The sequence below is a fragment of the Vollenhovia emeryi genome, unplaced genomic scaffold, assembly GCF_000949405.1.
Source record: "Vollenhovia emeryi isolate VEMERY1.0 unplaced genomic scaffold, V.emery_V1.0 DF939151.1, whole genome shotgun sequence".
Lineage (NCBI taxonomy): Eukaryota > Metazoa > Arthropoda > Insecta > Hymenoptera > Formicidae > Vollenhovia > Vollenhovia emeryi.
Genome location: NW_011967215.1, coordinates 1257721 through 1271180, shown reverse-complemented (window position 1 = coordinate 1271180; position 13460 = coordinate 1257721). Strand labels below are relative to the sequence as shown.

The 13460-nt window shown below is 40.6% G+C and overlaps 1 protein-coding gene across 4 annotated transcripts in view; it reads right to left on the bottom strand.

The window, feature by feature from the left end:
• The window catches only part of LOC105565514 (tyrosine-protein kinase-like otk), a 108732-nt gene that overhangs the window by 26023 nt on the left and 69249 nt on the right, over positions 1-13460 (bottom strand). For all 4 annotated transcript variants that reach the window (XM_012018780.1, XM_012018778.1, XM_012018777.1 and 1 more), the window contains one exon: positions 13143-13279. In XM_012018780.1, the coding sequence (XP_011874170.1) occupies positions 13143-13279 (137 nt within the window). The remainder of the gene's footprint in view (positions 1-13142; positions 13280-13460) is intronic.

Below are 13460 nucleotides of genomic sequence, written 5' to 3'. Positions count from 1 at the left end.
CAAATGGACTAACAGCACCGACCCTATTCTTCACATCCGGAGATTTCTTTGTAGACGAATCAAAGCAAGTAAAAACGTTGTCTTTCGGCGGCGATTTCACGTTGGAACTTCTAAATAGACTAAAAACACCGGTCTTATTCTTCACATCCGGGGATTTCTTTCTAGGCGAATCAGAGCAAGTAGAAATGTTGGCTTTGGGCGGCGAATTCACGTTGGAATTTCCAGTTGGGCCAAAACCACCGATCTGAAAGAGATTCTGATTGAGTCTGTCAATACTACAGGAAACGCAGCATATATCGTCATGATCGTGAACGTTCGTCATCATATGGTTGTGGTAAGCTTGCAATACACACTCGTAATGCATGGCTTTTCTACATGGACCTTTGCAGAGATGATTGTTGCTTGCGTCGAGAGGCTTCCTGCAGTATTTGCAATTGTTTGATGATTTAGTAGGAGGAACAAATATTCGAGACATCGTAGAAGGCGTCAGCAGGTCGCTCGAGGGACGATCGCCAAAGTTTATCGTTTGGAAACTGTAGGCCTGTCAATACAGATATGACTGTGTGAGAAGGACGATCGCAAACACAATCGAGCGAGCGAACGTTGCAGACAATAACACGTGCAGCGATAGTTGAAGCAGAATTACAAGCTTGTTACCTTGCGAGATCACGTCCAATTTACAGAAAATCCTGTTTGATTCCCAGAAGTGAATTCCCTCCTGAGAGTTTAGCGGTTTAGGTCTATAAACTGTTAAGAGCGATCCCACCAGCGTTTTCGGGCAATAAGACGGTCATCGGAGACGAAAGGATCGATCGGTGCGGTACAAACGAAACGGTTGACTGCCCTAACTGCACTTAATTGTGGTATATATTCAATCAGAGACCTCAGCGGTGCGTCCAGATCGTTAAATTTAATCGGTACAAACAGTTCACATGCACTTGAAAGAGCCACGGTAAAGTTAAGCTGTATGCTTCGCGAAAGACGTTGAGACAATGAAGGAGCTCGATAGATACACGGTTGCGCGTTCACATGCCACGCATTGGGGAACGTGTAAATATTTCGGGACGTACAGAAATTTGCAAAACATTGTTGCTTTCTATTTACGAAACTCCTTTGATGCTATAGGAATTACCTCTGTCGTTTTCTTCCCAAGTTTTTCGTAAGTGAGAATCTATGTACACAATCCTTACTTTTATTAGTATCTTCCTTACTAAAAGTTTTAAATCATAGCTATTATTTATTGATTTATTTCATTTAACATTTTTTTATTGCCTCGCAATATCTAAATTGTTTTCTGATATCGTAGACAACAACTATTTTATTACGATAGTATCGTTGTATTAATAATGTAAGTGGTAAAAATGCGTATTTCTCGTAAAGAAAATAAGTTTATCTTTATATTCGTGCGCAATAGATAAACCTTTGCTGAAAAATATAGAAAGGGAATCGCCTTTTCGTTTTAGATAGAAAATTGCTGAGTTGGGTAAACGTTTGATTAGAGTTCGAGAATACGTGCCACGTTTTCATGTTGTGTGCCCGCACACACACACACACGCACACTCGCTCAGAAATGCCGCTATTGTCCCTAGAATATTTCCGCTTATTTCTTTATAGCCGGAATCCGCGCTATTTCTTCGGATAGACAGTGCTTATGTTCGGCCGGTCTGCAGTCGGTCACGTTGCGCGTCAAGAATTCCTCGCGAGATTGCACGCGAATGTTCACGGAAGCTGGATCGACCTGGTCTCGGAAAGCGATAGGGGATATTTCCGCGAAAGTGCATATGAATGTACGAGGAATTCGCGAGAACAAATCGAATGCCGGTAGTACATATTTACTGCACTGTCGCGACGATAAGTTGCAACTGTATTCACGATTTCGTTTGTGCCGCTTTGCCAACGAGACACAGAACAAACGACTAGGATTAAGTATTGAGATCGAAAGATCAGATCGCAGAAGAATCAATCCAAAGTAATGTTTTATGTAAATTCCGAACGACGATCCGCGGAAAATGAAGCTACTTTTCGCGTGCATGTTCTAAGATTAATAAAAATAGACATGAGTTTTTCTAATAAGTTACAATATTTAAAATGTGTTTTAAGAGGATTAATCATTATCTCTCGTTTGTGTTTTTAAATTTGGAATTAAATTTCTCAACGTTATATAATATTCGATAAATTATTCGATAAACGAGTTATATATCCACATGTTACAAATATCAGCGGGAAATTTCCGAGGCTATATCCCGAAATTGTAAAGCACACTGGGGGAATGAGCGTGAATGTTGGCATATTCAAAATTATAACAAAGCGAGAGCGTAAATGACGGTACGATAAGTCGGCAAATGAAATGTCTTGCGACGCGCGCGCAAGTTGTAATTATAGTCGCTACCGTCGGGCAGTAAGTGGAAACCAGCTCTTGTGGCTCAATTATATCGGGTAGCCGCGTTGTCCTCGGCAACAAAAGCAACGTCCCATCCGAGCGGAGTATCGATATATTGTCAGAGAGGGGCCGATTAAGTGGGCCATTTCCGCGTGCTCGTTGCTCTGTCTATTGTTTCCGAGAGAGGCCCCATTTGCCACTCTCGTCCGCGCGCTCTCGTTGGCCGAGCGCGAGCGAATCGGAAAACAACAACGAAAAAAAGAAGAAAAAAAAACAGACGGCCGAATGCATTTTTCAGCGGACTGTTACACCGGATTACGCTGTTCAGGCGATCATTGTTGTTATCTCTTGTTGTTGTAGCCGATAACAAGGAGCGGATAAACATTTTTGAAGAGTTTTATGTCATTTCTCTGCAAAACGCGGCGAAGAGTTTTGCGGGGCGATTTAACGGGCTGATTCGCGCGGCTGAGAGACCCGCGTGAGATCAGTACATTTCACCGGTGGTTATCTAATTCGTAACAATGACATATCGGAGCGTATCTAGCAAGGTAGGTTACCTGCGAGAGAGATTATTCATTATAGAACTTGCCAAGATCGATTGGCTCGTAATATTATTCGGTATTCCTCCATCATAATCCGGTTGCAAAAGTCTCTAATTGAACATCGTACGTATCAAGATGATGGAATCCTGTCTCTATTAACGGTGCGCATTTTTGACCTATCATGCTATCAATTACGGCAATCTTCGTTCAACCTTTTAAGCAGCTTTTTCCTCTTGTTCCCAGCAGGATCGAGCTCGTTCGAGGGAATCTAGACGAGGCTCACTTTGATAAGGCTCATTAAATGGGGGTACATAAAAAGTACTTTGAGTGGCACGAATCAAATGAAATTATCCGCGGACACGACTTTGCCATACGGGAATACTGCTTTCTTTTTTTTACGAATCATTATGTAATTATGAGCTCCTCGCTCACTTTGCTCCGCTAATTTTTTATGCACATTTGATTTTAATTGGAACATTTTAAATGAATAAAATGATTGGAGGGAAATTAAAGAGAAGCTTTCCGCGGGCGGTATTGCGGAAATCGTCCCTATTACGTTTGAAAATTTACTGTCGCTTAGCGACAGACACTTTCAAAATTATCGCACTTGATTGCGAGAGAACGTAGTGATTTTATAACATTCTGTATAATAGCAGAAATAATAATGTTGTGAGATAAAACAATATATGTGTTTTCGTAATCACGATCATACAGTTCTATAAACGATGTACAAAACTGATCAGGCGATCTGTTGGGGATCACTGTTCGTTTGTAGAGATCAGCGACTTTGAAAAAGAAGGAAAATACCTCAATATCCCCTGAGCACGAATTTATACGGGCAGAGAACGCTTTTCTATCGTTTACGGCCCGACAAGTACTTTCCGAATGCGTACCGGCTACTATAGTCTGAAGTATCAGATCTCTTTATTTCGCAATGAAGCGCTGTTGTGACCCACATTTACATTGCGCATACGCGTACTTATCTGTGTGCGAAAGCAATATTAAAGGAGACTGGAAAACTGCCTCGTATGTATTGCGCGCATAACGTATGTTCCTCGATTGAAAATGCAGCAAACGCGAATATTCTTTTGCGTTTTGTAGGAAAATTTGCGTAAAATTCACCGTCCGTTTTGTATAAATTGTACTTGTTGCACAATTAAACTTTCAGTACAGCAAATTTGATTTATGAATGCGTGTAATAAAAAAAAATGAAGCGAAGGGGGAAGAGATCCAACTCGTCGAAACAAATTTTCATAGCAATCGCAGGATTACAGATTCGCTCTAATAGCTTTAACTAAAGTAATCACAAACGGATCATTCATGATTAATAAAGCCAGAGTGTAATTCCACCATATCTGCGATCTACGTGATGCTTCAGCGAGTGGCGCGGGGATATTAACTCGTGATAAAGTCCATAATCCTTGTTTGCAAATTTATGAACGGTGGATTGACAAGCGTAAAGCGCGACTCGCCGAGAGGCGCTCGCAGAAATTTGGAACAAAAGGGATCCCCTGCTCTGTCAAGTCAGGTCAATCACCGATACGTATCGCTCCGCAATACCTTGACGTACGAAATTTGTCTGCGTTCGCTGTACACGTCTTATGGATTGGCGGTGCAGGATGGGCGGGGCCAATTTTAATTAATATTTTCATTTGTTGTTAAAAAGTTGCCGGAGAAAAATGTATTGCTATGTAAGTTTCTTTAAACAGCGATGTTCTGCGTGACAATACATATACATTAATGGAATTGTAATGACGATATTAGGGATTAGTTGATAATTTGTCGTTCTCAAAAAATATTAAGTAGAATGGGCTCTGTTCACTTTGTTTCGCTGACTTATCAGATGTTTGCTGTACATCAAGTGATATAGAAAAGAATACTAGCAATAAACTGTAAAGTCGCATTCGAATCCATTGCATTTTCTACAAGGACGCATAAGAAATAAATTATTTACACTTTAAATTAAGCAATTAAGACGCTAGAGAGTTTTAACAAATAAGCGTTTCAATATGCGAATTTTTACGAATAGGGAAGAGAATATGTGCGCCTCTCTCTCTCTCTCTCTCTCTCTCTCTCTCTCTCTCTCTCTCTCTCTCTGACTTTGTACGACAAAGGGTGGACAAATTGATGTAAGACAGAATGCGTCTTTAGCGGTTTAGTCCTTTCCGAGTAGCGCGAGGTCCTTCTCCGCATGCTCGAGCTTGCATGCATGGCCGTTGCATTCTGTTTATGCATTCCGAACGTGATTCCCGATAGACGTTGCGCATAGACGCGCGATCATCCTTTGAAGAGTTAATGCAGAGCTGATTGTTACGGCCAATGAAATAATGTAGGAATATTGTCGTATTGCGTAATTATGTGACAGTGTAATTATTGCTTTGATGTTCTCGACTGTTCCGCATTGCCATTTAATTCATTTCCTTTATCAAGTTAATTTCAAATGTCAATGTCGATTATTTGATTGAAGCACAACAGTAAATCCCGTTATGCCTTAGATAGAAATTTTAAGGACTAGCACTCGAAGAAAGCCATAGAAAAGATAGATGTACCTACAATTTTTCTCGAAGATATTTAAAAATAATAAACATTTTTAACTTTATATGCTCTTTTTCTCCCTTCTATAAATGGTTCTATATTATATACATTTTTTAAACGAACGAAAAACGAAAAAATTACAGAAGAAAAATGTTTTATTTTCAACTGTTCCAATTTAATAGTCTTTGCACATATAGTCTTCACAGTTATTTAATCTCTTGAATTATCTCTTCTACTTTTCTTCTGTTCTATCTAAGTTTCTTCTTTTCTATAGTTATTCACTGCATTATCATTCAAAAAGCGTTTGTATATGAATATGTACGCGTATGTATGCGAGCTCGGGTCCACTAAACCCTAATGGCTGTGCGGATCAGTTACCCCTGCGGGATAGAAGAACATTTTGTTCTTATGGTTAAATATCACAAGCAGAATTGTGTATCCTTATATTAGATGTATATTGTTCATAGAAAGTGTGTAATATATTGATTTTAATTCAATGCACTTGATTATACGCACACTGAGAAAATTTTTCATCGGATAAACCAATCAAATAGTGTTTTCGATGGTTAATTTTTAGTGACTTGACGTGTGTGGATGTAATTTTCAAGCATTGTGGGGAAGAGAAACAGCAATGCAGCGTGTTGCTTCGCCGCAGAAACGCGTAAGGGCCGTTGCGAAAAGTAGTTTCGACTACTAATTTGTGGCACTTTAATCGCGTTACCGCATCTTTGATGCAGCCCAGAGAAATTATACGCAGCGGCGAGAGTTAATCGTTCGTTTCGTGGCGCGGAAAACGGAAGGGAGACGGGATTCGCACTTAATTGCCGAATCTAAACTAACGGGAAGTCTTCGGAGCGGTCGTGCATGCGGTATCCGGGGCGCGTACGGGTTTCCAATTAAAAGTTGCTTGTTTTCTCTCTTGGCCGCGGCCCTCCTGCCAAGTTTTTGACACGGCCGACCCTCCTAGGCCGTTCCGCCGCGCAATTACCTCCGCTTGGCGAAAATTGGGTCGAGCAAACGTTTAATTTCTCGCCCCCGTTTCGACGTGGCCAACTGTCGTCTGACGCGCGATACAAAGAGCATTGTGATCTCAATGCTGTCGCGTATCTATGATACGTGAGAGTTCGCGAGTCGATCGCAACGGCGATTTTGGCCTTTCAGTTACGACGGCACGATAACTTGTTTTATTACGCACCATTACCGAAGAAATGAAATATAAATTATTGAGAAACAGCCCAAGATACGATAAACTTTACATTCTTGTACATTAATATGTATTCTATGTTGCGGGAATAAGAAAATGACGCGTGACGATACACACACTTCTCTTTCCTTTTTGTCTATACTTTTATCAATTGTATGCCTCATTGCAATCATTTTATATCTTTGTAACGTAACTTTATCATAGTATTACATACTGTATATGTTTGTTCAATAAAATATGGAGAGCAAGATACAATATACAAAGCGTAATTAATTGAAATTATTCCTTTGTATAAAAAACATTTAATTTCAATGCATTCCTTAATTCGGGTCACGTAGGCTTCGCGGTATCAAGAACTCGAAGGACACTGGCGCTACTCGCATTGATAATGATAATTGATATTATTATTGAATTAACGCTCTGGGGATCTAACGCTAAGCGAGAATCCGCCCATCGCGAATTCGAGTTTGAATACCTCTCTCGGCGAAACGCCCATTTGCCTGGGTACGAGAACAATTCTGGCTAGTCGGTACCGAAATCGGTAGCGAGCCAGGACACTGGAGGACAGCGGAGGACATCGGAGTATACCGGAGGACGTCGAGGGAGTTCTTCCGGTCACTTCAACTTTTGATGGCGGCATGCAATTGTCCAGGGCTGCTATTCCTCCCCCCGCTAACCCATCGTTTCTCCGTTTCTCATCTCATCTCTCTCTCTGTCTCTCTCTCTCTCTATCTATCTTTCTCCCTACCCCGCGCTTTGACTCCGCGGCGATGTAATTAACTGCTGTCAGTGGCACGTGTGCTCCAAACGAGCCGCTGCCGAGCGGTCTGAGGAGGCGGTTGGGTGGCGAGATCTCGTCGGTGGCGAGTAAGCGAGGTGGCGAGGATAGCGGGTAAACGGAGAGGATGAAAATTTCGACTCCTACCCCCTTCTCACGCCATTGCCATTTTGCCTCCCTTTCCTTCCTTCCTTCCTTCCTTCCTCCCTTCTCCCTCGTAGCCGGGCCTCCTCTCGCCCCGTCGCGATCACATTCTCGCTTAGGCAGCCAGCCCAACGTCGGGCTCACGCCCTTATCTATCCACTTACCCCACTTTCCCATCCCGGGCGTGAAATTGATCTTCGCTCTTTGTTCACGTGCTCGTCCGACGAGCGAAACTTTTGGAAACTTTCGAAAGCCGAAAAAGCAGAAGTGCGAGATTAGCTGTAGCGAGATATGGGCATCGAGATAATATCGATTGTGGCGTGCGATATACGTTCTGCCTTTTATACAGCGGGAAATTTTCCAAATAAATCTAAATAAAGAATATGGAAATAAAAACTGGATTACTAAACAGCGAATCTGAACAATACCGTTTACACGTGGCGTTTGGCATGGATTTTGTCACAGCGAGAAGTTTATTAGAGTTTAATCCATTTATTTTGCCCATATGGAGTTCGACTATCACGCGTGTTTTCAAAAATAACGTTTGAGGTACAACAATTTTGTAAAAAATATTCACCTAATGTGACACAAATAAGGACATCATTTAAAATCAAGTTTTTCTTATTTAAGAACTCTTCAATGTCGCGACGATCAATCTTTCGCATAAATGTTCCATACATCTTGAATAAAAAAGAAATGCTAAGATACGATAAGATATGATAAAGTATTGGTTAAATGATAGGCACTTCCACGAGGATTTTGTCGGAAGTTTCAAATTGACATGTCGATAAATTGGCAAGAATTACGCTTAACTCGATTTGTCTGGTCCATTCCGGATGTGGCGTTTGCATTAGAAAGCAGATCCAGATTCCGTTTGCGATTTCTGTTTCCGTACTAATAGTCGATGATGGGACCGACGCTTAAACTGTAATTATATCAGCGACTGTCACCGAACGTAAAGCTGCTTGCACGTCCACGTGCAATTTATTTGCCGTTCTCGTGCGTAATTGGATCATTTCTGGCTTAGTAGTTTGACGAACGATGTAATACTGATATCTGACTGAAGATGTCCAATGCAATTTATCTGACTGAAGATGCCCAATGCAATTTAAATGATGTCTACTGATATTATACGACGCGTTTGACGTCGGATTAGATGCGGCACGCTTCGACTTCGTTACCTAGGGCAGATATGTCAATTCTGCTACAATTTGTTCATAGAAAACATTTGAGTTGATGTATAAAAGATTTTTAAACCTAACAGCACCTATCTATGATTTTTTTTGTTCCTATCTGCTCTGAGATTTTTTACTTACATAGCTAGTACTTGAAGAAACTTCATCTTTCAATATTATTTAACGTAAAATTATCGAAAGTACTCTACTTTTTAAGTCTTTGTAAATTTATTAGGGAGTTCAAGATTTAAGCAAGATTTTTCTATTTTTTTCTTTAAAGCCTCATTATATAATCCGTATTTTTATATTTTGCAAAATTTAAATATCAGATATCCTGTTATTTAAAACGAAGTAAGATTTTATTTTACCCTATTTCAATTATTCTTGATTTTAAATATTACTTGTTTACAAATTTTATTAATATTCCAATACCATGTTGGAAAAAATTATATCGTTTTCTTCAGTAGCAATAAAAAACCATGCGATGAAATTTATGTTTCGTGTATAATACGGAACAATACTTTAATTTAAATAAAGCACTATAAAACAATTTAAAGCTATACGTTTAATATTGTAGCAAACGATTCTGCGATTTGAAACTTATATTCTTCACGCAATGATTTATTAAAGTACAGAAAAAATTTTTTTAAGTATTTTATATCATGCTTTATAACATTCTTATATTATACTTTTTATCGATTATTGATTACAATATAATAGTTATGTTTTATGACACTTATAAGATTATATTAAAAATACATTATATGATATACATTAAGCGTATCGTATGACGTGTCATTCAGTGTGCAGACATAACTCGCCGACCACCGAGAGTGGGCGCGAGACTTGTCACAACAGCGAACAGGAGCGGGCACTCAATTGGACGTATCCTGTGCCTGAATGGTAATGGTCAACGACAGGTCAAAGGCACAACCCCGCGATACCCTCTGGTTTAAAGGACAAAGGAAACGCAATTCTCTCATGCAATTTCCTCGCTAGCGTCGAATGAAGTGCCGGAATTTGGCACTTCAAAGACCGCAGGAGTGGCATTGTCATTCCAGTGGTATCTACTTTTCATTCCCTTCTTGTTAGCTTTTTGTCATGCCTTATCGATCGCGCGGTTATGCCTGACTTCTGGCACGTGAGACATGAGAGAGAATCGGGATTAATAATGTAAGTCTTGCTGTAACAGCGCGATACATCTGCGACAATCGTCAAGAAATTTTTCTTTCTTCCTTTTCTTCCGCGACAATTTTCATGGAAATAATAGTTTTGTGTAATTGATTAAGTGTTTCTCGAATTATCGTCGCTTCGTACGATTTTCTATTACCAGCAAATTATTTTGGAGATATTTTCCGCAAATGTTACTTGGAATAAAAGTTTCATAAAATGATCTCTTATCTCGTTATCCATTATAAGTTTCACCGCGCGCTGCGTACCGTTAAATTTTCAACCGATTAATACGTATCGTTAAATACATTAATCGACGCTGGGAATTAGTAAGATATTAAAACTGGACTTGGACATGTTGTTCCGTAATACCACCTTCTCCGCTGATGAATAATAGAAATATAATTTCACGAGATTAATGGCGGATACATGAGCAATCAATGCAATCAAATCGTCCGATATATAATCGGGCTTCATTTCTTGACAATTTAACACGTTTTAATCGAGAGTTATTACTTGGTTACGCGTGATCGCCGGGCGAATTTCGATGCGGTGATCTCATTATTTTGTTGCGACGTGTGTATGATATCGAGCCCTTTCAGGCAAAATTGATTACCGCAGTAATCTATCCTTGTCCGACGAATAGGCGAGGTGTGTTACAGATTGCGCGCGTACTCTCTTCAATCATTTGCCCTCGTCTCGTATAAGCGATCGGCTCGATTTTTAACTTTCGAACAAATTCCGATCGCATTAATTGCTCCTGCGTTATTTCGCCGGAACAACATCGTGCGGCGCGCGGTAGCATTCATCGTCGGGGAGAGCAGAGGAAATTAATTCGGATCTCTTCCCCCCTTTTTTTCGCCGTGACCGCGGCAGTTTGACGGCCTCTGACAAACGGCTAACCGCGTTGAATCGGCATAGCTGTTGAATTTACCCTGCAGCCAGGTCTAATTGTGATCGGCCGACAGTGGTCGCACTGACAATTACACAGCGACATTTCTGTTGACGCGCTGACGATTATCATTAAATTCGGTCCTCTCTAATTGTCCGCGTTCGCAAACGGCGCGAGGAAAGAGATCGGAAATAAACTGGGTCGCCATCGTCTATTGATTGACGGATCGTCGTAAAATTCCACCACGTGTTCATACACGAAAATGTTAAACGCCTCGCGGTAGAAAGATATTACGCGTATAAATACCGATGCTACTTTTTATCAAACTGTAAAAGAATATCATATCTAACGTTGCCAAGGCAATTTCAAGTTTTGACTCGACTTCATCGTTATTGTTCATTAAACAGCGTTTTTGCACAAAGGTCCTAAGATTTCTTGTGAAATAATAACCATAGCCTCCAGCGTGGTCGCCAACCGCAAGTCTAATCGCTCTTTTGTTTGCTGTATTATAAACACAAATATTCCACTTAAGCCGCAAGCCTCGCAGGCGGAATTTCCAAACGGAATTGCGAGGTGCATCGCGTTTGCGCTGGCATTATGCAAGCAGATGCAACAATAATAAGCGTAGGATGTTCGCGCAACAATTTTATATTCTCTCATTTTACTCTGCTTTCACAATTCATACTTGCAGTTTGTCAATCCTACGTCTTACATCTCGGAGAAAATCTTCGCGCTTAAATTTAACTAAAATATTGTTACAAGAATTTCTGATCCACAAACAGGTGAAAATTAATGTTTGCCCTTTAACCTTTTTCCAAAATCAACCTGAGATCTTTGTCAAAATGACAAATTCGGCTTCATCAGGCTTCTGATTTTTATTAAATCGTTTTACCTCTCAGTTTACGTTCAACAATCTTGCGGAATTCTTGCTGCATCTTTAATAATCTCGCCCATCTCGTGATATCGGCAATAAATATTGATCTTCCAAAGACTCCGGTAATCCGCGCGTCTGTTCTCAGCGCTACGCCGTTATTGCATTTCGCCGTATCGTAATCGGCCTGGTTCTCCTCAGGTCATCGCGAGGGCTGAGTAAGGGGGTAAAGTGGAAGAAAAGGCGGCCCTTCCTGCAGCCGGGATGCAATTTCGCGGCATTAATGTTGCAAGAGCGTCAACCACGAGCGGTCGGTGCGCCGAGAACTCTAGCTTTCCTCCCTATAGACAAACCATCCTGTACTCGACCCGTTTCCACGAGGAACGAAATTGCACGCGAAAATTTGTACTTCCCGCGGGGTACGACGGGAGCCCGCGAGTTTGGCGATATATTTTTGAAGAAGGCTTAATTCAGCAGAGGAAAGTCCCCTATCGCGAGATAGACTTCTAATACGAGATAGCAGGTTTTCAACACCAAAATTTTATCATAAATCTTCTTTTCGCAACGATTACATCGTCTAATGAATTTTACACTAAACAGATTTCACTCCAAGGGCAATAACTTTGTGGACTCAACAGATGATGCCCGTTAATTTAGCAGAAGCCCCGCTAGTATTGGGAATTTGTATTTCTATAATTAGAACCCTGCACTGAAAAAAATTTCTGGTTGAATATGGACGAATCAGATAATTCCTTTAGGATTTACCAGAATTCCTTTAGGATTTACCAGAATTTCTGTAGGATTACAGGAATTCTGGTAAATCCTAAAGGAATTATCTGATTCGTCCATATTCAACCAGAAATTTTTTTCAGTGTGTGTATACACATTTAATTCGTCCGTAAGGGATAATGTAATTTTTGGCAGTTTTATAATGTGAACAGTGGAACGATGGAGAACACGATACTTCGCAAATTATCAGAAATGGAGACAATCGCGTGAGATCGAAAGTTTTATGTCTCTCTTCATTTATTCGTTAATGTCATGCGATAACGTTTTTATTTATTTCCGCGAAGACGTTTGTACACGTTTTTAACTCGATGAAATCCGTTATGCGATAGCAAGAAGCTAAACTTTTCTAGATTACCATTGGCAGAAATTGTCGAAACTATTCATGATTTGTGCATTGCGATTATTGTGTTTGTCTAACTTCCAGGCTCGCACTTATATGTACCGTGAGACACAACGTAGGCTCTGTGACAGCTGTAAATAATATACAATATCGCGCAGTTCTGTGTACATGCATACGATATGGCGTCACAGAAGCCGAATGCCCTCCGTGTGCATCGCGTATAATGCATGTGCACCGTACGATGACGGTATACGCACGCTGTACGACGCGTGTATCCATATTAAACGTACATATTTGCGTGTTGCCGGCAATGTGTACTTACTATTCCAGGACTGTTGAATTGGCAGGGCAGCAGCGCGTTTCCGCCAGTTTGCGCTAAAACACCCTTGATGACTTTTGGTCCCGCGTGGGGCTCAATCAGGTCGCTCTCTTCCGTGGATCCGCCTTTGATCGCACAGTCTATAAAAATTCAGTAGGGTACTCACTTAATTAAAAAAAAATTACGTATGTAAATCTACCTCTGACATTTAATTATTTTACTTATTACTGGAAGCGATTTAAAAGATTAACTCAAAATATCGGCTCGGCTTTCGATATCTTGGATGCAACTTACACAAATTGCACCGAGAGAAGAAGCCGG